Genomic DNA, 25,762 nt, shown 5'->3' with positions numbered 1-25,762 from the left:
CTCAGGTGTGTTAAATTTGGTGTTATCGCTCTCACTCCCTCATACTGGTCACTGGAAGTTCAACATGGTACCTCATGGCAAAGAACTCTCTGAGGATCTGGAAAAAAGAATTGTTGCTCTACATAAATCCTAGGCTATAAGAAAATCGTCAAGACCCTGAAACTTAGCTTCAGCATGGTGGCCAAGACCATACAGTTGTTTAACAGGACAGGTTCCACTCAGAACAGGCCTTGCCATGGTCAACCAAAGAAGTTGAGTGCACATGCTCAGCATCATATCCAGAGATTGTCTTTGGGAAATAGAAGTATTAGTGCTGCCAGCACTGCTGCAGAGGTTGAAGGGGTGGGGGGTCAGCCTGTCAATGCTCAGACCATACGCCACACACTGCATCAAATTTATTTAATGTGAATGGGAACTTGCAACATGTATCAAGTGGGTATCATCCCAATTTGACTGAAAAAGTGGAAGTACACTTTAAATAGTTTTCTTGAACTGCCAGATCAGTGTATGTCTCCAGGCTGTGTCCCAGGTAGTGTTTACTGTATAGGTGGATGAGTATTTTCTCAGGTAAATGCTTTCTTGCTGGATGCATATGCTACATTAATCTAAGACTGATAAGTTGTTGCTTAACATTTAGTTGATACAGTATTCATTACTTTTGTCAGATGCGTCTTTCAGATAGTTTTGATTCCTTTCTTTTCATTGGAAGTTCAACACCTGCCTAATAGCTGAAAGTAAAAACATACATAGGTTTAAAAAAAGATCTGTCAAAACTATTTGGAAGGTTTGTGCTGCCACTATTACAAGAACAAAAGATCCTGGAAATGTGAGTGTAGGATGGCAGTGAAATGACGAGGAAGGAGCCTGCATAGATTACTTAGGATATGTGACTGTAGTGCCTCAATATGAATCATTGAGTAAGAAGTCCATAAGTTACTGATTTTTTTTTTTTTTTCCCTTTTCTGTAAAGGTTGAAAGCTTTTTAAGAATTTGGTACGGTATGCTATCATGGTACATGACTGACGCCCTAATGCTGCAGCAGAGGTTATGGAGATTAAAGGCCAGATCTACGTAAGTTCTCATTGCTGTGATTTGTCTGAATTTTCTTTGTCTAAAGTTCATTACTAAAATCTAAGTGTCTAAATCCGGCCATAGATGCATTGAATCTCGGATGGTCACCACTGATCAACTTCAGTACAGCCAGCCTGATTTTTTTCATGCGATCGCATGTTAAATGCTGGTAAACTCTTGTCCTATATACAGTTTTTGTGCTTTCAGAGAAATGCCTGTAAACTTTTTTAAATGACTGTGTACATGGCCACATAGGAGCAGTTGGGCATTTTTTTCTGAAACCCCTGAACTCTCAATGTTATCCTAAGTCCTCATGCACACTGGATGTTTTTACAGCTGCTGTCTTTGGCTTCTGGCGGTTTGTTTTTCCTACAGCCAGTAAACTCCCCAGCATGTTCTCCTATGTGTCCATGCACACACAGGCTTTAATCAGCGTTTTTGGTCGGGACGGTTTCGGGCTGGGAAAAAAACCCAGAATTAGTGGGTTTTAAGAAGAGTTTAGCTGTAAAAATGCTCTAATGCTGATAAAAAGCTGAAAAACGCTAAAAAAAAAAATGTGTCCGGCCTTTATGAGCATTTTTGAGCCTGAAGATTTTGTAGGAGTATAATTTTGCTAAATAACACAAACGCTGAAAAAATGCTAATGCAAAAACACAACAAAACTCATGTTTTTAATGCAGCATTCTACAGCTAACGCTACTGGCGGTTTTATAACGTTCAGTGTACATGAGGCCTGATAAAAGCTTAACGCTAAAAAATGCGGATATCCAGTATTCACGAGGGTTTTGAGCCTGAGGATTTTGTGGTAGTATAACTTTGCTAAAGGCGCAAACGCTAAAAAACACAAAAAAAAAGTTAATTCAAAAATGCACTTTTTTTAATGCAGCATTCTACAGCTAATGCTACTGACTTTTTTTAACGTCCAGGGTGCATGAGGCCTAAATGTTAGTTTAGCAGCTGCAACGTACATGAGACCATATAGTTATGCTGCCTCTGCCCCCACACCAAAATTTTTGAGTGATTACCAATTAGGAAGCCTGATCAGCCTTCTTGCAACAGATGTGTCTGTCGCATACACGACCAGCAGAACTTCTAAGCAGATAAACCACATTGTCTGATTAACAAGAAGGGTGCTCGTCAACACTTTAACATCAGAAGGCTGCAGTAAGATGCATACTTTCCTTTCCATATTGAGTCGCACCTTTCCCTGAATGCTTACACCACTCCTTCCCAGTACACCAACAGCCAATACACTTTTACCAGAAGTTGATCTTACCGACAGTATTCAGATCTAGTATTTTTTAAGCCCCTAAACTTTCTCCAGGCATTGTGAAGCTTTCACACTCAGATCAATTGATCCAGCTTCTTCAACTACTGAATACCTCCTGTAGTCTGACCAGGCCATGTCCAGGTGTCTGAAAGAAGAGGGGAGGCAAAAGAGAAGTCTCATTTCGTATAAATTTGTGTAGCAGTTTAATATGTATTAATTTGAAGTGCTTTTAATAATAAAGCTCTATTAAAGTCATTGAATCCTAGAGCACTATAGTCTGTCATACACAATTTTTCTTTTAGACAAGAGCCTCCAGCAGAGTGGTTCAGTTAACTGGAACATACGAAGTTCCTGTTAATAGTTTTGGAGATCCAGGACTCCCTAAGTCTAGCAACAGCTAAATGGGAGGGTTGTCTCTCCAGGACACCCTAAGTCTAGCAACAGCTGAATGGGAGGGTTTTCTCCTGTTCTAGGATCTACATTTTTGGTCAGCTGCTGTCAGGAACTCTATTTACTTATAGTTATCTGATAAAGGAGTGATCTAGGTGAAAGTATGGAGAGCGCTGTGTTAATCACATTATCAAAATTTTATAGATTTTCCTTTTTAGATCTCATTTTTGTTTTTGCAGCACATGCAAACCTTTATTCAAAATTCAAGTTCTTCAGTCTTTTCCAGTTTTGTCTGGGGCAAGATGAAGTTAAAGTTGAACTCCGGGGGTGGGGCGGGGGAGCACTTACCCTAATCCTCAGCTCCGGCTAGCACCTTCATGCTGCTAGAGCCTCTTCTCCCCTATGCTTCAGCGGCTAAAGGTCCACTGACCTCATCAAGACATCAATGCCGGTCTGCATTGGATATGAGGATGTCAAGGGATGGTATATTGCCAGAACGTGGGAAAGCAAAGCATTAGGTAAGGAAAACTGCTTTTCCATCCCTAGACATGACCAAGCAGTCCCACTATAGGGAAGGAAGTTTTCCTTTTTCTGAAGTTTGATTTTAAGGTAAACCGACCCATAAAATACCATAAGTATAAAGTGTAAACCTTAAAACTAGTCCCTTAGACTCCAGTCTCACTTTTTCCTTTTGAAATGAGTGCACCCCCCTTTAAATATAACTTTACAAGCTTTGTTACAGTTTTTTACAAAGTTTGTAGTATTACTTCATCTTAGAGTGCAGGAATAAATAATATTATCTGTTGTCCTTGTAGCATAAAGTATCTGAGAGTTAGACTATATTTTGCTTATAGGGCAATTCCACCTTTACATTCAAAGTGTAACTATGAATTACCAGCACCCTTTCTTTGGTCATTGCTGCACTTATTTGCCGTGCCGATCATTTTCCACAGCTCATATAAATGTACGCTTTTGCAGTCAAATTCGAGAAAGCCCCACTATACGTTTGTGTTTCCATTCTCACACCATACCTAAAACCTCTTTTAACATACAGTGGAGAAGCCCAGCTTCTAAACTATTAACCCTTTGTTAGGACAAACCATGTTCAAATCTAGTTTTCAACTGATGAGAGGAGATCTGGCAACACAGTAGAAACAGGAGCATCTTAAAAAGGTAGGCCGCAAATTTTAAATATTTTGCTATAAAGCAGTAGTAAACACCGCTTGCTAACTTTTATAATATAGCTTTCCTGTAGTTACCAAGGAATATCCCCTAAATGAGCACCTTCTAGGAGATATTCACTGTTTCTGCAGCCAGTGACATCACAGACGCATGCGCTGTGAATGAAGGGCATACTGCATATGCTGACCTTTCAGAGTGCTGTGCCGTGATCGTGGCACCCTTGTACATGTGCAAGAGTAATGCCGTAGCTCAGCCATTCAAACAGCTGGAGCTCACGAACCTGGAAGGAAGATCAGAGAAGGATGAAGAAACCGTGTCAGCGGCTCTCATAATGTGCTTGTATGTGATGCATACTAGCACATTATGACATTCTCTTGAATAGTGTTTTTTGTTTTGTTTTTCTTGTGTATGTTTTTTTGTTTTTGTTTGTTTTTTCCTCCACACTATACTACCGCTTTTAAATTATGTGAAAGGACATGTAACAAATATAAAGCAGGTGTTATCCCAGTTTGGCTGCAAAAGTAAAAATATACTTAACTTGCCCTCCCAGAAGATTTACCCACCTTCCTGACTAGGCCATTTTTTGCGATCTCTTGATACCAAGCCATCTTTTTTTTGGTTACCTATGGGTTTCTCTTTGTATCCTGAACAATTCTTCTGTTAGTTGTGGCTGCAATCTTTCTTGGTCTACCTGACCTTGGCTTGGTATCAAGAGATCCCGGAACTTTCCACTTCTTAATAGGTGATTTAACAGTACTGATTGGCATGTTCAAGGCTTTGGACATCTTTTTATGTCCTTTTCCATCTTTATAAAGTTCCATTACCTTGTTACGCAGGACTTTTGACAGTCCTTTTCCGATCCCCTTGGCTGAGTATGTAGCCTAGTCAGTGCTTCCACATAAGAGCTAAACAAACTCATTGACTATTTATACACTGACACTAATTGCAATTTAAAAAGCCGCAGATGTGGGACTTTAACCTCTAATTGGCATTTTAACCCGTGTGTGTCACCTTGTGTCTGTACCAAGACCAAACATTCCAGGGTATGTAAACTTTTGATCCGGGCCATTTGGGTGACTTCTGTTATGATTTAAAAAGGAGCCAAACAACTATTTGATAATAAATGGCTTCATCTGATCATATCATCATCCTTCAATAAAAGAGCACTTTTTGGCATGATCAGTCATATTCTCAATATCAATGCCAAAATTTCACAATTTCAGCCAGGTTTATGCAAACCTTTGAGCACAAGTGTGTGTGTGTGTGTGTGTGTGTGTGTGTGTGTGTGTATGTGCAGAGCAATACAAAGTAGCATGCTGTTGCTGACAGGGAAGAGATCTGTATTTACATACAAATCTCTCCCCTGTCCGTGTTCTTCGGCGATCGCCGGGACCTGGTGATCGACACCTGTAGCCGCCAATGGCAGCGCGGGAAGGGTGGCGCGCGCCACCCACCCGTACATACAAAATCACGTGTATATATACATGATTTTGCACAGCCCTGCCACCCTGTAGCAGTAGTTCTGCTATAGCGTGGTCAGGAGCAGTTAGTTTTTTGGGTTTTTTTTCTGTACATGCCGTTGTGTCCTAGTGACAAGTGTCCCTAATGAAGTCACTGCAGAATTACAAAAATGTCAATAAGTTTTAACACTTTTCCACATCTAAAATGAAAATAAAAATGTCTGGAGTTGGGTTAAATCCCTTTTTTGGTTTGCCACATGATGGTCTAGGTCAGGGGTCTGCAACCTTTAAGACATAAAGAGCCACTTGGACCCGTTTCCGAGAGGGAAAAAAAGACTGGGAGCCGCAAAACCATTGCAACATTTAAAACAAATCCGACACTGCATATATTGCGAAAAGCACTCTGGTCATGAAGGGGCTTTAAGGGCCCAGTAAGCAAAGGGTTAACCAGGGCCACAGTGTATCGTCATAATCACAATCATAGCCTTAGGTCAGTGGTGGGCAACCTTTTTTTTCAACTGAGCCAAATCTCGCCAAAACCACGATTGAAATTTATTTTGAGAGAAACATTTTTAAAACTGAAAATACATCCCCCATATAGTAATTCATCCCCCATATAGTAATTCATCCCCCATATAGTAATTCATCCCCCATAGTAATTCATCCCCCATATAGTAATTAATTCATCCCCCATAGTAATTCATCCCCCATAGTAATTCATCCCCCATATAGTAATTCATCCCCCATATAGTAATTCATCCCCCATATAGTAATTCATCCCCCATATAGTAATTCATCCCCCATATAGTAATTCATCCCCCATATAGTAATTCATCCCCCCTATAGTAATTCATCCCCCATATAGTAATTCATCCCCCATATAGTAATTCATCCCCCATATAGTAATTCATCCCCCCTATAGTAATTCATTCCCCCTGTGTCAATTCACTTACCTTTGCTCCGCGCGTTCCTCTAGCTGTGTTCCCGCGCCGTTCTGGTCTTCAGGGCGGACTGTGAGAGGAGAGGAGTTCGTCACGCTGCCCCGCCTACATCCTGACAGCCAATGTTTGGAGGAGGGAGGGGAGCGGGCGCCCGGCACATAGAAGAGCTGCATTAAAAGAGCCGCGGCTTGCCGACCCTATTGCCTGTCACCTGGTGGGCAGTGTGCTCTGGAGCCGCAGGAAAGGTGAAAAAGAGCCGCGGGTTGCCGACACCCGGTCTAGGTCATTCTATCCAAACCTTATTCTTGCTTGTAAATGTAAGAGTTCTCATCACTCAAACACCCGAAAGCTATAGACCTAAAAGGTTAAGTGGATCAACTCTCCAGCATCATTCAAAAACTGAAATATCAGATGTTCATGAATGGGCTCTTCTAAATCATTTTATTTAAACTGCCAGGCACTTGCAGGCTCCATTCACAACTGAATATATATGAAAAATGCGCGCTCTCGCACATTTTTAATGTATTACCTCCCTTCGCACCTAGGGCAGCTTGTACACTTGAATGGGCTGCCTAACATGAAACAAATGCCACAAAGTAGCTACAGAACCTTATCAGTTTCAAAATGTCGAGTGTTATTCAGTGCATGTTTTGGTGTGTTTGTACTGCCACAAACGCATGGCAAAATGCGCATCTGCTACCCGCGCTTGGGGGATGCAGTTATTTAATGGCACAGCAAACATGAACCACAATTTCAGCCTTTTTCCAAAAACATATGGCAAAAATGCACATGTTTGTGCGTTTTGTCGCGTGTTTACGAATTGCACAGGTGTGAATGCAGCCTCAAGGGCAAGCTTTGTCTGAAGTGTAAATTGCAATACTGTGATTTATTTAAATGTTTTTTGTGTTCACAGATATTTTGTTGTAGTTTCTCAAGATGCATTGACCTTGTGTAACATCTTCTAACACAGTTTCTGAATATTTTATGTTCTAGTGATCACATGGTCTTCTAAAGAAGCAATGGGTAGCTGTTGTAGCTGTCCAGATAAAGAAGCTTTTGCAGATAACCAGCAAAATAGGTTTAAGGTAAGTTTTTAATTTTTCATTTGTTATGGTATAAAGTGACTCTGTCAGCAAAGCCTAGCCTGTAAAACAAGAATGTATGTACTTATTTCTTCCTACTATGTTCATGAGAACTTGGCACCCAAAGTCTGGTGGGAAACTAAAACTTAAAACTTTGGTGTTCTCCCTGCTGATCTCCTTGTTATTAAGGTATCCTGCAGAGACCTGGAGGTCACCAATTGGAACCAGCAGGAGCTGCAGGTGACCAGGGGGGGTGAAGCAGTGCTAAGTATATACACTCTTCCTTCACAGGAAGCTATGTTTTGCTGGAAAATTTTTACTATAACAACATTTAAAAAAAAAAAAAAAAAAAAAAAAATGTGAGGACAGTATGAACACCCTCCAAATGACTTTTTTTTTTTTTTTTTTTTTTTTAATACTCCAAGGTCATCTCCTCCTTTTTTACCTTCTTTTTTTTTTTTTTTTTTTTTTTTATAAAATAAAGAAGCATGCTTTTACTGAAGTGTTTAAAACATTGAGCTAAGCAATGGTGCACTAGATACAGCACATCGTTAATCACTTGCCGACCGCCCTATAGCAGAAATACTGCTACAAGGCGGCAGCGGTGCACAAAATCACATATATACATGATTTTGCATTTCCGGGTAGGGGGTGCGCGCGAGCCGCCATTCGTGGCCGCGGATGTCAACCACTGGGTCCGGGCCAGTAATTACTCACCGGCGCCCAATTTCCTCCCTGTCAGCTCTGGCACACTGTGGATGGCTTTTATATTCTTATTCTTGATATTTGCCAGCTGTGCTATGTACTTGCTTCCTTTGTGTTCCTACCAGTCTCTCTGTTTTCCCAATAAAAATGGACCACAGTAGGCATGAGCGTGGTCAGTTCTCTAGTTGTGCTGGAAGCTAATGCAATGATCAGGCTTGTGCCCGACAGCCCCCTCTCCCCCCTTGCACAGCCGTTCACTGAGAAAATCGGTGTCCTGCAGTTTCTCCCTGAGCTCCTTGCGCAGTTGAGAACAGAGGGAATGTGATCACCTATTATAAAGGGGGAAAAAAAGTATTTACAATGTTTGTTTATGCACACGCAAATATTTAGCCTTTCATTTGTATTTTAAATGTTCGTCTACGCTAATTTCCGAGAGCTTGTTCAAGAAAGTGGAGTTTCACTGTAAATGTTAGCAGTTTTATGATTGATATGTTTTTTCTCCTGTCATTCTGAAAGGTTATTAATGTGGATGATGATGGTAATGAGTTGGGCTCTGGCGTGATGGAGCTGACAGAAAATGAACTCATCTTGTACACACGCAAGCGCGACTCTGTCAAATGGCCTTACCTCTGTTTACGCCGCTATGGATATGATTCAAACCTTTTCTCTTTTGAAAGTGGGCGGCGGTGCCAGACTGGGCAAGGTGAGTTATAGACTTTTCCTTAATGATGACAGAAAATAATATAATAGAAGTAGTGGCATATACCTTGATTCTGACACAACACCTAGCATTCTCCAAATGAAAACATTTAAAGTGACACTAAACCCAAGGAAAAATATTACAGGCATATACATTGCCTTTTAATGGTTACCACCTGTATCCCTTCTAATTTTTGCATCAGACAGCATGTCCACAAAAATATCTAAGTGCAACTTCCTTGAGAGTGACTACATTGGCTATACATGGTCCTACTGTGTTTGGGAACTTGGCTACCCTCCTCTGCTTGCTCCTGAAAGTAATAACTTGCCAACACATCCAGCACCGTCACATCAAAACAAGAAAAATGTTCAGAGATAAAATCTCCGCCCATGCAGCCTAAATGAACAACAATGGAGGTGCATGTGCAGTAGCATCTCTAAGTGCATTGATAGTTGTGTAATGTAGTTTGAGCAGAGTGGTGCATGTGACCATGGTAAATGTGCATTGCTTGCTACCAATAATCAGAAATTCAGGGGAAAAAGGTTATGTCAGGGAGTGCCTGGGAGCAATCATTTAAAGAACAAAAGAATGGTATGTGTAAGAAATCTTCACCTTTTAAGAAATATCGGTGATATAGTAGTCTGTGCTAGATTTGGTGATCACAGGAGGAAAACTTCAACTAATGCAGGAGCCAGCAGCACAAGGGACTCATATTGATAGTAAGTAATGGCCCTTGTTCATAATATTTTCTTTTTTTTTTTCCCTTATACTAAATGTAAGCTTTAATTTTGACATTTCTCATGAAATGTGCATGTGACATATATATATATATATATATATATATATATATATATATATATATATATATATATATATATATATATATATACAGTATCTCACAGAAGTGAGTACACCTCTCACATTTTTGTAAATATTTTATTCTATCTTTTCATGCTACAACACTGAAGAAATGACACTTTGCTACAATGTGACGTAGTGAGTGTACAGCTTGTATAACAGTGTAAATTTGCTGTCCCCTCAAAATAACTCCACACACAGCCATTAATGTCTAAACCACTGGCAACAAAAGTGAGTACACCGCTAAGTGAAAATGTCCAAACTGGGCCCAAAGTGTCAATATTTTGTGTGGCCACCATTATTTTCCAGCACTGCGTTAACCCTCTTGGGCATAGAGTTCACCAGAGCTTCACAGGTTGCCACTGGAGTCTTCCACTCCTCCATGACGACATCATGGAGCTAGAGGATGTTAGAGACCTTGCGCTCCTCCACCTTCCGTTTGAGGATGCCCCACAGATGCTCAATAGGGCTAAGGTCTGGTGACATGGTTGGCCAGTCCATCACCTTTACCCTCAGCTTCTTTAGCAAGGCAGTGGTAGTCTTGGAGGTGTGTTTGAGGTTATGTTGGAATACTGCCCTGCGGCCCAGTCTTCGCAGGGAAGGGGTCATGCTCTGCTTCAGTATGTCACAGTACATGTTGGCATTCATGGTTCCCTCAATGAACTGTACCTCCCCAGTGCCGGCAGCACTCATGCAGTCCCAGACCATGACACTGCCACCACCATGCTTGACTGTAGGCAAGACACACTTGTCTTTGTACTTCTCACCTGGTTGCCACCACACACGTTTGACATCATCTGAACCAAATAAGTTTATCTTGGTCTCATCAGACCACAGGATATGGTTCCAGTAATCCATGTCCTTAGTCTGCTTGTCTTCAGCTAACTGTTTGTGGGCTTTCATGTGCATCATCTTTAGAAGAGGCTTCGTTCTGGGACGACCGCCATGCAGACCAATTTGATGCAGTGTGCGGCGTATGGTCTGAGCACTGACATGCTGAACCCCCCCCCCACAACCCCTTCAACCTCTGCAGCAATGCTGGCAGTGCTCCTATGTCTATTTCCCAAAGACAACCTCTGGATATGACGCTGAGCATGTGCACTCGACCTCTTTGGTCGACCATGGCGAGGCCTGTTCTGAGTGGAACCTGTCCTGTTAAACCAATGTATGGTCTTAGCCACCGTGCTGCAGCTCAGTTTCAGGGTCTTGCCAATCTTTATGTAGAGCAACAATTCTTTTTTCAGGTCCTCAGAGAGTTCTTTGCCATGAGGTGCCAGTGACCAGTATGAGAGAGTGAGAGCGATAACACCAAATTTAACACACCTGAGACCTTGTAACACTAACAAGTCACATGACACCGGTGAGGGAAAATAGCTAATTGGGTCCAATTTGGACATTGTCACTTAGGGGTGTACTCACTTTTGTTGCCAGCAGTTTAGACATTAATGGCTCTGTGTTGAGTTATTTTGAGGGGACAGCAAATTTACACTGTTATACAAGCTGTACACTCACTACTTTACATTGTAGCAAAGTGTAATTTCTTCAGTGTTGTCACATGAAAAGATATAATAAAATATTTACAAAAGTGTGAGGGGTGTACTCACTTCTGTAAGATACTGTAATTAGCATTGTATTGGTTTATTTGGTAGTCTTAATGGTAAGACATTTTTAATGCAGCACAATGGCTAGTATCTTGGTGTCGCAGTCTGACAATATAAAGTTTTGTACACAAATTGTAAAACAGCATTTGTTGCGGTGTTCGTGTAGACACACAGAGTGAGTGCAACAAGAGACAGGAAGACTGTATCTGTGAAAATGGATATATATAAAAAAAATTGGTTTGTACCTCTGGCCACTTCCAATTTTTCCCTTTTTTTATTAGCTATCCTTGTTTATCTCATTTGTTTGTCAGTAAAACTAAAGAAAAGGTATCTACGGATCCCTAGAACCCCAAAAGCCAGGACATTAGAACATCTGCCACCTGTTGGTAGCAAAGGCCATGCTAACCTGTCTTTTCTTCTTCCACCATCAGTCAGTTATTGAGCGCCTCAGTCTTGATTAAATCACACTTGTATTCTTATCTTAAAGCTATTTTAATATCCTTGCTGAGTAGAATAAATTGAATGTCTAAACGCCTAAAAAAAACCAAAACAAAACTTACTTTTCTGAAGAAAACCCTGCATGACATAAGCAAAAGCCTAAGTGTTCCATACTGAAAGGAGAGGATTAGCCAATTTTGAACTCTGATCTTCATTTTTTAGCAAAGGTCACCTTCGCAGATATCTTTGCTTTTGCTCAAAAGTTGGCATTGTAGGTTACCTGGAGCCATTTTTTTGAGGACTAATTCACACAGTTTGCGGTAACAGATGTTTTACTGCAGTGTAAAATGACTGTCACAGCAGGGACACACAGGAAACTATTTTTTCCTGTGTCCCGATCACATTGCAATGCAACCTACTACTGTGCTGCGGTAAAATGCAGACATTCGTTCCCTCTTGTGTAACTCAAGTATATCACATATGATGCACTTAACTTTTATATTTTTTGGGATGTGAATTTCTTTGGTTTGGAACTACATATTGTAACAGATGTTGTGGGAATGTCAACTCCCGTTTTTATATGCCCTTTTTTTTTTCCCCAATATTTGCTTTGTACATGGAAAATTATAAATAAAGATTATGCATTTTATCACAGCACACTGTGCCGATCACACGGCAATGTAAGACTGTGCGTCACACACTGCCCTATATAGCAGTGAATGAAGTGTACGTTTATTCCAAAAAAATAAAAGGAGTTGTGTGATGGGTGAAGAGGCACATGGGCACCTTTGAACAGCAGTATTGTTAATCTTGGGGGAGGGGATTGTTAGATATACTAGCAGATTTAGATACACTAATTGAAGCCAAACTAGCTAGCTTATTCTTGACTGTAGGGTTGTAGCGCTACCTTCAGGAGTTGAACACCAGACACAAAAATGAACATAGCACTGCCTATGGGCATTCTTAACTGGTAGTCAACCCCCTATCTGATATAGGCAGTTCAGTTTTTTTTTTCTGCCTAGTGTAAGGAGAAAGGCCATAGTTCCCTACTGGGATCTGTAGTTCCATAGTTTTTTTTTTTTTTTCTTTTTCTGTTTTTTTCCTGTGGAGATCTTGAATCAACAGCTGAGCTGAGCTGGATAACCTAGATCCAGTAGTTGCCCCAGCCTGGCCATTGAGCGCATGCAGACCTCTTGCTATGTGAGGGGTCAACTGCAACTTCCCTATCGTCGATACTAGGGCAGTCTAAGGGTTCCTCACGGGGGTGCCTATGATTGAGTGACCTTGTTGCTCTGTCAGTGTCCCACACCATCACCCCCCCCTTCCCAGGGCAGACAGCACCCCTGGTTACAGCAGAGAGGTGTCCTGTCGGGCGTAGGTACCCTCCTGCATCAGTTGGTAAGGAGCATGGTACACCATTCCTTCTCATTTCCTTCCCTGGGTGACCGGTTTGTCGATTACCTTATGTTTCCCTCTGCTCCCTTCTGTAAGTTTCTGTGTACTCCCTCAGTGGTGGGGACTTGTGTACCAGGCAGTAGAAGCTTGTTTGCGGTAGTTTCCCCATCAAGCAGGCAGCTCCCAACCTTGGGTGTAGGAGGCTCGACTTTTTCCTCTGGATGTCCTGGAGAGAGGGCAATGTAGGCAACAGGAGCAGCTCTGCGTCCCGTCATTGCCCATTATTCCTGTCTCTCTAGGTTTAAACACAACCATGATTCCAATGGTGGAGGCCTCTCTCGAGTATTTTGCTTCAGGTTTGAGGACATGAAGAAGCTAGTCACCCATCTTAGGTTTAGGGTCACTGGCTCAAGCTCGTGTTTTGGCCATGGTTGGTTCCTGGTGGATGTGATGGATGCTCCTGTGGTGTCATGGAGCCATTACCATCTCATTTACTCTTCCTCCTCTCTAGCTTCTCCCTCATCTGCTGCACAGTATAGAGGCCACAGGGATCCCAGGCTTTCTGATGGCTGTGGATCGGTGTTGGTGATCCTGATGTGCTGACATGGTGCCGCTCTTTTGCGGTAAGGTCTTCTGTCCCAAGGAATGATCTTCCACTCTGTTTTACCATCACTGGCATTGGTGGCTTGGCTTTTAAATTTAGGTTCTAAGAGACAGGGTTTTTTTGGGGTTCTGTGATTCCCACCATGTTGAAGGCTCAAAGCCACATCTCAGAAGATTTTTGATTGTACTTGGAAGGCGTACATGTTGTAGTGTGAGGCTGCGGATTTGACCCATGTGTCTGAAATGTTGGCCTTTCTCCAGCAGGACAGTGATCAGTAACTGGCCTTGACCATTAATAGCCGGGTTTCTGCTTTTGCAATTTGTTTTTTTTTCCCCAACGCCCTTTGACCAGGCAATTCCCTGAGTTCTACTTTAGTTCAAGGGGTTCGGCATGTAGCTCCACCATTCTGATCTCCATTGCCACCCTGGGACATTTTTTTTTGTTTTTGTTTTCGTAAACCTCCTTTTGAGAATGGGGATCTTCCCTTGCTTACTCTCTCAGAAGGTCACCTTTTGGTTGCTATTACTCCTGCACGCTGTGTGTCAGAGCTGGCAGCCTTGTTCATGCTCTTCACATCCTAAGGGGGTTGCACTGTACTCCTTGGATGTAGTCCGGGCAATTCATGTGTACCTGTCTGCTACTGCCTCTCTTGAGATCGGGATCTTTTTTTGCCTGGCAGCCTCCTCTGCCACTATTTCTCATTGAACAACCAAAAAAAAACCATGCCAAAAAATGTTTAAAAAATTTAAATCGTGAATGATAAACGTTGCTATAGGTAGCTCCTGCTCTCATCTGCGTGTATAATATACACCGATAGACAAGAAAAGGCGCTGCGCATACCTAAAATGTGAAACCTATTCCATTGAAAAGTGCTACAGTGTGCTAAAGTGCAACTGTGCAAAACCAATTCATGTGTGCTGTTGCTTGGTGCTACTTTCCAACACGCGATCTTAAAGAATAAGTTCACCTTTACCTTAAAATAATAAATGCACTTTTTTTTTTCTTTTTGTTTTGTTTAGGAGCCTGTAAAGCAGGGGTCTCCAAACTTTATTCGCAAGGGGCCAGTTTACTGTCCTTTAGACTTTAGGGGGGGCCGGACTGTGGCCATTGGGAGAAGAAAATGTCATGGCATCAGTGGGAGTAAACAATACCTCATTGGTATTAACGGGAGATATAGTGCTACATCACTGCTGTCAATGGGAGAAATAGTTTCCCATTGTTGGTGTCAGTGGGATGAATAGTGCCCCATCATTGGTGTCAGTGGGAAGAATAATGCCCCATTATTTTTGTCAGTGGAAGGAATAATGCCCCATTGTTGGTGTCAGTGGTGGGAATTATGCTCCACTATTGCTGAAGGTGGGGGGAATAATGCCCCAAGGGCCAGATAAGAGCAAGCAAAGGGCTACAGTTTGGTGACCACTGCTGTAAAGCATTGCAGCAGCAATCAGCAGATCACTGGTGCCATGCAGGACTCCTGCAGACCTGTCAGTGCATCTTTGTACCTGTACATCATACAAGCAAGCAGATACACTCTGACAGGGCGCCGTGGTAGTTCATTGAGAACTACAAGCTGACAGCCGCAAAGGCTGTCGGAACTTGTAGTTTTCGCATTCACAGAATACTGTGGATGAGTGACGTGGCCGGGCGCTTCGTGCCTCCTGGGCACTCGGACATCAGGCGTCTTGTGTCTCGTTTCAAGGCGACTACCTGGTTGTTTGTGTACACCTTTTTCCATGTTTTTACAATGTGGATGTTTGGGTATCTTCGGATGCATGTTTCAGCTGTGATGTTTTGCAGGCGGCCATTGGATGATTCTTGTTTCTCTTCTGGGGGGGGTTCTCAGGTGCAATTACATATTCTTTTTTTCTTTGGTTATCCACCCCTCACTGTGGTACTGCTTCGTAATATCTCTTTGCTCTATTTTTCACCAATGTCCGTCAATGAGCATATGAGAAAACAGGATTTTTTTTTGTTACCGTAAAACCCCTTTCTCTGAGTTAGTTGTCAGACACAGCACCCACCCCTCCTCTGATTATTTTTATTTTTTTTCCTTGCAGTGCTTTGTGACAAAATAAGCTGCCTATAGCAGAGACGGAATTGACTACCAGTTAAAACTGCCCACATGTGGTGCTGTTTTTTTTTTTGTTTTGTTTTTTTTTTTCTACCTGGTGTCCTACACCTGAAGGTGACATTATAACCCAGTCAATAATAATGAAGAGCTGTGCCTATAAATGAGTTCAGACAAAAATTTTTTACAGTGCATAACAAAAATCCGTTTTATTATCTTTCCTGATAAAGGTTTTAGACAAAAGCTGACCATTGTCAGTGCTGACCATGGAAGGTTTTTTTCTTAATGCATAAAATGTATTAAGAAATAAATCCTTAATCCTTTATAACCACTTTAACATCCAGGGAGGTACTCTAGGTTAACTCAAGAGGGGTAGGAGGGTGAGTTTTAGTGTTAATGTACAGTTGTCCTAATATCTAGTGAGCATCAGTTAGACCAGATGATCTCATAAATAAGATGTTGCATGTTTTGAATAAGCACTCAAGGACCGCAAATCACATCATACAGTAAAGTTCCTTTTGTAACAAGAATATTAATTTTAACTTAATGCTTGCAAAAGGAAGTGCAATCCAAAGCTGGAACCTCACTGGTTGTCTTTGCTGGTACTGGTAAGTTGGGCTCCCTCTGCTGTCCAAAGACGCACGGTACATGAATATCAATGCCTCCTTTGTACTGTCTGTCTTCTTTCCCTCTCCCATCTCTCCCAGAGGCCTACATGAAAGGGGCAGTTGCTTTCTTTTTCACTGCACTACGGACTAAAACAAATATTGCATTGCATATCATGACTGCATAGCTACATAATTGCCACTTCTCTTTAGTCCTTTTAGAGGCCCTAATGTTTCCTAGTATTTGCATCCTCATGTACCAAGCATACAACCTATACCTCATGTTATTGCTTTCCTTATGCAGGATATCTTGGTATGTTGTGTTTTCTTCTTGTCACAGTGAATGGTCAGTAGTGTTGTGAATATCCCAGATTGTGTGTATTTTTCCTTTTATCTCCTAGTTTTATGATGGAAGATCTCATTCATTTTTTTTTTTTAATTTCCAGGAATTTTTGCCTTTAAATGTGCTCGTGCAGAAGAGCTTTTTAATATGTTGCAAGAAATCATGCAAAATAATAGTATAAGTGTTGTAGAAGAACCAGTGGTGGAAAGAAGTCCTCAAACAGAGCTTGATGTCCCAAGAACTCCACGCACCCCCACAAGTAAGCACTAATCATATACTAAAATGCTAAGGTACTAGTTTTCTTTGACCTTGTTCTCTGTTGATGATGAACCCACAAAAAATGTTCACATAAATATATGCATTTATCCATACCATATATACAGTGCATTCATAAAATATTCAGACCCCTTCACTTTTTTCAATTTTGTTATGTTGAAGCTTGATGCATTTTTTTGCTCATTAATCTACACTCAGTACCCCATAATGACAAATTGAAAACAGAATTTTAAAAAATATTTGCAAATGTATGAAAAAGTGAAAACTGAAATATCACATTGGCATAAAGCAGGCGATACATGGGTTGAATTCCGAACGATTTTTCAATTGAAAACGTTGTTCATTATGTAATCCGATGTTGCCAGCAATGATTTAGAAAATTGGTCCTTTTTTAATGAGTTTTCCAACATGCCTGATAAACGAAATGGGGAGGAACCACGAAAATCGGCCGGTGCCATTGCCCCTCTAACAGAGCAAAAATCGGTGTATATTCTTAGGTCCGATTTTTGAACGAAAGGTCGTTCGGAAATCGACCCATGTATGGCCGGCCTAAGTATTCAGACCCTTTGCAACAACACTTGAAAATTAGCTTAGGTGCCTCCCGTTTCTCTTGATCATTGCTGAAATTTTTATACACCTTGATTAGAGTCCACCTGTGGTAAATTAGATTGATTGGACATGATTTGGAAAGGCACACACCTCTGTATAAAAGGCCTCACAGCTGACAATGCATACTTATCAGAGCAAAATCCATGAGGTCAAAGGAACTGCCTGCAGAGCTCGGTGACAGGATTATTGCAAGGCACAGATCTTGGGAAGGCTACAAAAAATGTCTGTTGTACTGAAGGTCCCCATGAGCACAGTGGCCTCCATAATTTTCAAATGGAAGAAGTTTGGCACAACCAGGACTCTTCCAAGAGCTGGTCACCATGCCAAACTGAGCAATCAGGGGAGAAGGGCCTTAGTAAGAGAGGTGACCAAGAACCTTCTAGTCACTCTGACTGAGCTCCAGAGATCCTGTGTGGAGATTGGAACCTTCTCAGTGAAAAACACATGAAAGCCCTCTTGGAGTTTGCAAAAAAGCACCTGAAGGACTGTGAGGTACAAGATTCTCTTGTCTGATGAAACCAAGATTGAACTGTTTGGCCTCAGTTCTAAATGTTATGTCCGGAGGAAACCAGGCACCGCTCATAACCTGCCCAATACCATCCCAACAGTGAAGCATGGTGGTAGCATCATGTCATGGGGGTGTTTTTCAGCAGAAGCGATTGGGATACTGGTCAGGGTTAAAGGAAGGCTGGATGGAGCAAAGTACAGAGATCTCCTCCATGATAACCTGTTCCACAGTGCACAGGACCTCTGGGCCAAAGGTTAACCGTCCAACATGACAAGGATCCTAAGAAAACAGCCACGACAACACAGGAGTGGCTGGGGACACCTCTGTGAATGTCCTAGAGTTCGACTTCCTTTGTTAATATACACTGAATAGCATTGAATATTAACCTTTCAGATGCTCACAGTGAGCATGGCTTACTTGCTGAGTTGTATTGAATTATACCTGACGGCCCTGCTAATTTTTAGCTGTAGTCTGATGATCCAGGAATGGTGCTGGAACATCCTCCTTTCTGTTCCTCATACACGCAATTACCAGAACTTTTTCATGATCACCAGAGTAAAACCTGCCTTGGGCAAAATTGGATTGGTGATGCAGGTGAAGCACAAAAGAAAAAAAAAATGCATAGGTATCAAGAAGTACAGTGCTACTCACCCTCCGCAGAGCTATGGGTGCTTACGTTGCAAGAGATTACGGAACTCAGTGTATCTAAACACAGAACATAAATGTTAAATACACTATATTGCCAAACGTATTAGGACAAATCTTCAAATAATTGGATTCAGCTCCTCCATGGCCACAGGTGTATAAAATCAAGCACCTAAGCATGCAGACTGCTTCTACAAACATTTGTGAAAGAATGGGTAACTCTCAGGAGTCGCCTGTGCAATAAGTCCATCCATGAAATTTCCTTGCTACTAAATATTCCATGGTCAACTGTTAGTGGTTCTATAACATAGTAGAAGCAACTGAGAACAGCAGCAAAAAGTGGTAGGCCACCTAAAATGACAGAGCAGGGTCAACGCATGCTGAAGCGCACAGTGCGCAGAAGTTGCCAACTGTCTGCAGAGTCAGTAGCTAAAGACTTCTAAACTTCATGTGTCCTTCAGATTAGCACAACAGTGAGAACTTCATGGAATGGGTTTCCATGGCTGAGCAGCTGCATCCAAGCCTCACATCACCAAGTGCAATGCAAAGTGTTGGATGCAGTGGTATAAAGCATGCCGCCACTGGACCCTAGAGCAGTGGAGACGTGTTCTCTGGCGTGACCAATTACACTTCTCTGTCTGGCAATTTGAAGGACGTATCTGGCTTTGGTGGTTGCCAGAACGGTACTTGCCTGACTGCATTGTGCCAAGTGTAAAGTTAGGTGGATGGGGGATTGTGGTGTGGGGTTGCTTTTCAGGGATTGAGCTTGGCCCCTCAGTTCCAGTGAAGGGAACTCTTAAAGCGTCAATATACCAAGACATTTTGGACAATTTTATGCTCACTTTGTGGGAACAGCTTGGGAATGGCCCCTTCCTGTTCCAACATGAGTTCTGACCTCAACTCAGTTGAACACCTTTAGGATGAATTAGAGTGTAGACTGTGAGCCAGGCCTTCTTGTCCGAAATCAGTGCCTGACTTCACAAATGCGCTTCTGGAAGAATGGTCAAACATTCCTATAGACACACTCCTAAACCTTGTGGACAGCCTTCCCAGGAGAGTTGAAGCTGTTTATAGCTTCAAAGGGTGGGCCAACTTAATATTAAACCCTACGGACTAAGACTGGGATGCCATTAAAGTTCATGTGCGTGTAAAGGCAGGTGTCCCAATACTTTTGGCAATATAGTGTATGTTGACCACCAGTTCTTTGATGTGGTGACTGCATTAGGCTTCATGTACACGGGCAGCTCCTAAACTCGAGTTTAGGAGCTTTTGCCATTTTTTTTTTGCCAAACCTCCTAAACTCAACTCCATAAAAGCCTATATGTCCATTTAGGTGAGGTTAAACCTCCCTCCTATCCTGAACACGATTCTTCTGTGTTCAGGAGAAAGTGTTGACCGCCGACTGTGAGAAACTGCAAACATGCAACAGTGGTACCGCTGTTGTGATTTTGCGGCAATTTGCTTTTTCCTGCGGTCAGGGTAGGCTCGTGTACATGGAGCCTTAGGTTCTCATCTTTCAGACTAGGAACATTTTCAGCAAGTGTAAAAATACTCATTGTTCTTATAATGTGGTGTCCTTGTCATTCCCTCTGAGCTGAAAATAACAATTTTTATCTCTTTTGTAATCTATTCTATTGGGTCAACCATGTATTGAAGATCAACAAAGGCAAACATGTTTAAGGTCCAGCGTGTGTGACTTCCATTGCTCCCACCATACATACAGTTTACAGGCTTTCTAGGTGAAAATATAGGAAAACCAAGCCTGAATATAGAAAACAATTGCAGCTGCCTTATCTAAGGACTGTATGTTGCCATAAACCTTTCTTGTTCTAAGGTTTAGATACGCCTTATGAAGTGTATCTAAAAAAATGTTTTATTTTTCAATAAAGTAGAGAAGCTTTTGACTTTTTAAACAGTTGCTGTGTTTACAGGATAGAATTGCCTAATGCCTTGTATGTATGTGGTGCTTGGAATAGCTCAATAAGGCAACATAGGAATAGCATAAAAGGGCAACCTATATTGTCAAATCATAAAATGTAGATTTTCTAAAACTACTGAAAACTTGCATAGGGCCGTTTTTTAAATGTGATTACTGGCTTTTCTTCCTTTTTACTATAGCTCAGAGAAGGAGCTGTCATTCTCAGATGGCTAAAAGAAACAAAGGGGCTGGATTACCCAGTGACCCCACCCCTTAGTTTCCTTTAGCTCTGGGGAAACGGACAGCTCATTCTCTGAGCTATATTGAAGAAAAAAAAAACCCAGCACTGACATATAGTGACAGCCCGTGAGGGAGCCTCTCTGTATACACTGCTCCTCTCCTGTCCCCTCCTTGCACACACTGCCCCCCCCCCCCACCCCCTTACAATTGGCCCCCTAAGTGATGGCAATAAAATCAGAAGTTAAAAAAATAATTAAAAATTTAAATTTAAAGTAGAAAAAAAATACAAAAAAGTGGAGCCTCCCCACCCCCACATACACAGACGTTTTGATTTCGGTTCAGTTTTTCGGCCATGTGCATTCTGAATCTTCGGTATCGGGTTTCGGTGCCAGAATTGTAATTTCTGTGCACCACTACCTTGAACGCAGTTTATTCATTTAAGGTCTTTAGGCCATTTTGTATGCAAACCTTCTAATGGCTTTTTCCAGGTTAAAGGTACAGCCTTAGTACTTTTATATAATCCTTCTTTTTTTTTTTTTTTTTTTTTTTTTTTTTTGTTCCACTGCAGCTCCTGCTTTTAGTGGTTCAAGTATACCTAATGGATATCCACGTTACCCATCTTTTGGTGATGCATCTTCACATCCCTCTAGTAGACATCCATCAGTAGGGAGCACACGCCTTCCTTCTGTGGGAGAGGAGTCTACGCACCCATTGCTTGCTCCTGAAGATCATGTAAGTAGCTCCATATTATGTCTATATTCTGTGTATTGTGTGTGCCTGTAGCTTTTTCAAATGTTGTAAGCTGTATAGCAGTGTTATCCAGGTGGCTGCACACATCTTTACTTTTTTTTCAAGAGAGCCCTATCAGCTCCTAAGCGATTATGTGCTGTGTTTAGGAGATATTCATACGGGATGCAGTCTGGGACATCACCGGCTCATGCTCTCTGAAGGGACTGAATACTCCGGAGTCTGAAGAGCATTGTATCCATGATCAGTGGATTGTGGGTGCTGTGTCAGGGTCCTGCAGACTTTATACACCTCTGTGCCTATATCTCTGTACAGGCTTCCAGTTTCAGAGCTGTAGCAGGAGTGAATAGACTGAGTGCGTTGATCAACACGCACGCAAGCCACTGAAATTACAAGGTCGTCTGCTGTGGTGGTAAACAGGACTTGTTGTTTTTTCATTTATAGAACAATTTTAAAATGTGACAGTGGGAGAAAAGACCTGGCCACTGTTACTGGATTGTGTGGGGCGCTGCATAGCAACACATTACAATTTACACCCTAAATAACCCATATTTAGAGTGTAAACTGTAATGTGTAACATGTTACTACCATTGAACTTATCCTTGTAGGTTCTGCCTTTCACAGTGCCAAAGGCATCAGTATTGATTGCCTTAGAATTGTTGCCTGCTTGCAAATAAGGGCTCGGGAACATGCATAAAACTCTTGACAGATAAGCATAAGGAGAACAATCCTTCACCACACAGAGGACATAGATGTTAGCTGAACCAGGGAGGAAATGTGTGGTCAGTGATTACTGAACATGCCATTATCTCTGAGAAATGTGTATATGAGCAGGGTGATATATTGCCTTATTGCTGTGGCATGGATGAGCGTGAACTTCTAAGTATATCTTCACTTACATTTTCAGACTGCATTTGCTGCTGATCCTGTCACAAATGCAGCTCACTGTAAATGTATCTTGCTAAATGTTTTGTGTGGCAATGTGGAGAAAGTATAGGGGAATGAATAACCTATGTTACAGGGGTATTTCTAGAGTGGTTCTGGTGCTTGCTTGACTTCAGAGAACAAACAACCTGTGTCATTATCTTCTCATAGAAACTGCAACTCAAATGACACCGTACAATGACTAGGATCAACAGGTCCCAAAACTAGCAGTAGGTCTTTGGGTGTCTCAACCTAGTATTTGGCACGTGAGTCAGGAATTTGTTGCTTTCATCAGCCTTAAATCTACAGTATATACCTATGGGATAAGGCTCTTTTTCCATTTATGACTTTTGCTCCTGTATTGACTTTTTGTGTCTTCTCCAGGTGCATACGTATGTTAACACAACTGGGGTGCAAGAAGATCAAAGGCAAAGTGTACCGGCACCACTTGAGCAACGTCTGTCAAACGCTGAAGGAAGTGCAGCCAAAGTTGAGCCCAGTTCCATCCCAGAGAGAGACCCCCAAGTTATCCTGGAACCTGAAGGAGTGAAGTTTGTTTTAGGACCAACTCCTGTTCAAAGACAGTTGATGGAGAAACAAAAGCTGGAGAAACTTGAGGAACAACAAGCTGTCGGAAAGGATAGCAGCAGTAGCTGCCCTAATAGCACAGAGTGGGACACTGGTTATGACAGTGATGAACGCCGCGATACCCCTTCTGGCAATAAGATGGTGTATGAAAATGTTAATGGACTATCTCTGCCTTCTTCTGGGCTTAGGAGGGGACGTATTCCACCACCTCTCTCCACCGATGTCCAAAATATTAATAACTCTGCCCAGAGGAGAACTGCATTAATAAACTATGAAAATTTACCATCTCTTCCTCCGGTTTGGGAAGCCCGAAAATCCAGTAAGGAAGAAGATGACCTGTTAGGACCAAAGACACCATCTATAAATGGATTTCATAATAGTCTAGACCCCATGCATAACTATGTAAACACGGAGAACGTAACTGTCCCACTAAGTGCTCACAAGGTTGAGTTTTCTAGGCGTCGGGACTGCACACCCACTGTTTTTAATTTTGATATAAGACGCCCAAGCTTAGAACATAGGCAGCTTAATTATATACAGGTTGATTTGGAAGGTGGCAGTGACTCTGATAACCCCCAGACACCGAAGACCCCTACCACTCCTCTTCCGCAAACTCCAACCAGACGCACAGAGCTTTATGCTGTGATAGACATTGAAAGAACTGCTGCTATGTCCAACCTGCAGAAAGCACTGCCGCGTGATGATGGTACTTCTAGAAAGACTAGACACAACAGTACTGACCTACCCATGTGAGCAGGTTACACCTTTTGCACCTTTTTGTGTACTTCTTTTACAAAAGACAAATGCTTGTATAAACAGAAATGGGAAAAATCTACCTTTCACGTCTTAAACACTAACACTATTTCCTAGGTTTTATTTTTTGTTTTCATGTGCTTTTGTCTAAAGGGAATTTATGTAGAGCAGGTACTCCTCAATAAGGTTCACTCTACAGTAGTAGTATGTACTGTATAGTTGCATAGCTGTATTGCCTTTTTTTTTACCTATTTAATTAAGTTAGGTTGCAGTGACATGCCAATTTTGAGTTTATAAACCTACTAGAATTTGCCTATGTTTTTTGCATCTAGACTGTTGCCATTTAAAGCTAAAGATAACTTTATTTTTTGGGATGTCATTTACAGTATGAATGTGTGAAATTATATACAAGTATGTATTTTTATACTAACTTTTTATGAGTCCAGAATTTTGCCAAATTTGTCGCACCAGCATTTTGCATTGAGGCCATTGGTACGACTGTGTATTTACATTTGACAGAGTGTTAAAAAGTGCTGTTCCAACATGCGACATCACTCAAGCGTGTTACTTTTTTTTTTTTTTTTTTTTGCACATGAAGCACTATTCAAACTATTCTCCCAAAGTGGCTGTTGGTGTCTTAATTTTCATGACAGGCTTTTGGGTGTATAGGAATCTAGTTCCATGCGTGAAGGTTTGGTGTTTTTAGTTACAGTATGTCAGGGTTGCATTTGTATAATGCAGACACATATACATTTTGTATAAAGGCCAAAAATGATTCCCACTTTTTTATCACATTGTATGATATTGTAAGATTATTGTATGTTCCTAATTTGCATTATAAATTTAAATTTTTTTCATACTTAAAAGTATATAAACAGTAACTTTTGTATAAAGGTAGTGTAGACAATTTTTGATTTTTTTTTCTTTTTTTTTTTTTTTTTTTTTATATGTAGATGTGCATTGCCAAACGTTCCATGACATTTAAAAAAAAAAAAATCTTGGGTTTATATCTGGACTTAACATTCCATGATACTGTCTTGATATATGACCCTTCGAATGCTAGGAAGCGCTCAGCAAAAGAATTGGCAGTCTTTGTTTCTACATCATGTGTTATGCTGAGCCAACTGGGTGCTTAAGGTTGTCTTTTCTTGGACTACCACAATTTGCAGAGTAGCTTCTGCTGTTTGCACTGAAGGGTTCAAGCAAATTATACTATGCAGACAACTTTTTTAAGAAGAAAACTGTGTTCCATTCTGAATAGTTGCTTTTAATTTAATTTTGGTGTGCATCAGGTACTGATATTGCTTACCAAATGTTCATTAAAATATATATTTTTTTGATATTGACTACATTTTTCATTTCATTGGTGCCAACATCATTTTGTAGCATGGCAATAAAATACTGATTACACATAAGCTTGTTGGCTCTTTCTTTATTGTGAAACTTTACATAAATAATAATAAAAAAAAATTCCAAAAGGCAGGATTTTTAATGCCGAAGAAACATACTATGGTGGTGTGCCAATTCTGCCCGTGGCCATGGTTAGAGATCTTCTGCCGTAATACCTGATCCTTCCCAACTGCTGCTGCTCTGCTACTTTGTGCTCTACGCTATGTGAGTTTGTGTAAAGTTCTTTTATAACGAAATGTTCAGAAATTGATGCACTGTCTTCATGTGCTGCTTTCTGTTTTGAGTGTTTTGCAGTTCAGATTACAGTGCACACACAGTAGTCTGTGCTCCTGTTCCATATTCCTTAGTGCTTCTGTATAAATATATAAAACAGCACACATCACCTATTATAATAAAGAACACAAGAAATGTGCTCCTCCCACTGAGAAACT

The 25,762-nt window shown here is 41.3% G+C and overlaps 1 protein-coding gene across 1 annotated transcript in view; it reads left to right on the top strand.

Moving 5' to 3' along the window:
• FRS2 (fibroblast growth factor receptor substrate 2) overlaps nt 1-25,336 on the top strand; it is a 72,650-nt gene extending 47,314 nt beyond the window's left edge. Inside the window, exons 2-7 of the mRNA XM_089674119.1 lie at nt 971-1,071; nt 7,308-7,399; nt 8,618-8,804; nt 16,817-16,972; nt 21,478-21,641; nt 22,965-25,336. Of these exons, the coding sequence (XP_089530245.1) occupies nt 7,334-7,399; nt 8,618-8,804; nt 16,817-16,972; nt 21,478-21,641; nt 22,965-23,921 (1,530 nt within the window). The 5' untranslated portion in view covers nt 971-1,071; nt 7,308-7,333 and the 3' untranslated portion in view covers nt 23,922-25,336. The remainder of the gene's footprint in view (nt 1-970; nt 1,072-7,307; nt 7,400-8,617; nt 8,805-16,816; nt 16,973-21,477; nt 21,642-22,964) is intronic.
• Nucleotides 25,337-25,762: the final 426 nt, after the last annotated feature.

This window comes from Staurois parvus, unplaced genomic scaffold (genome assembly GCF_062004578.1).
Source record: "Staurois parvus isolate SC_StPar_1 unplaced genomic scaffold, SC_StPar_1.0 ptg000147l, whole genome shotgun sequence".
NCBI lineage: Eukaryota > Metazoa > Chordata > Amphibia > Anura > Ranidae > Staurois > Staurois parvus.
The sequence above is the reverse complement of the archived record's forward strand: the minus strand, read 5'-3'. Positions and strand labels throughout refer to the sequence as shown.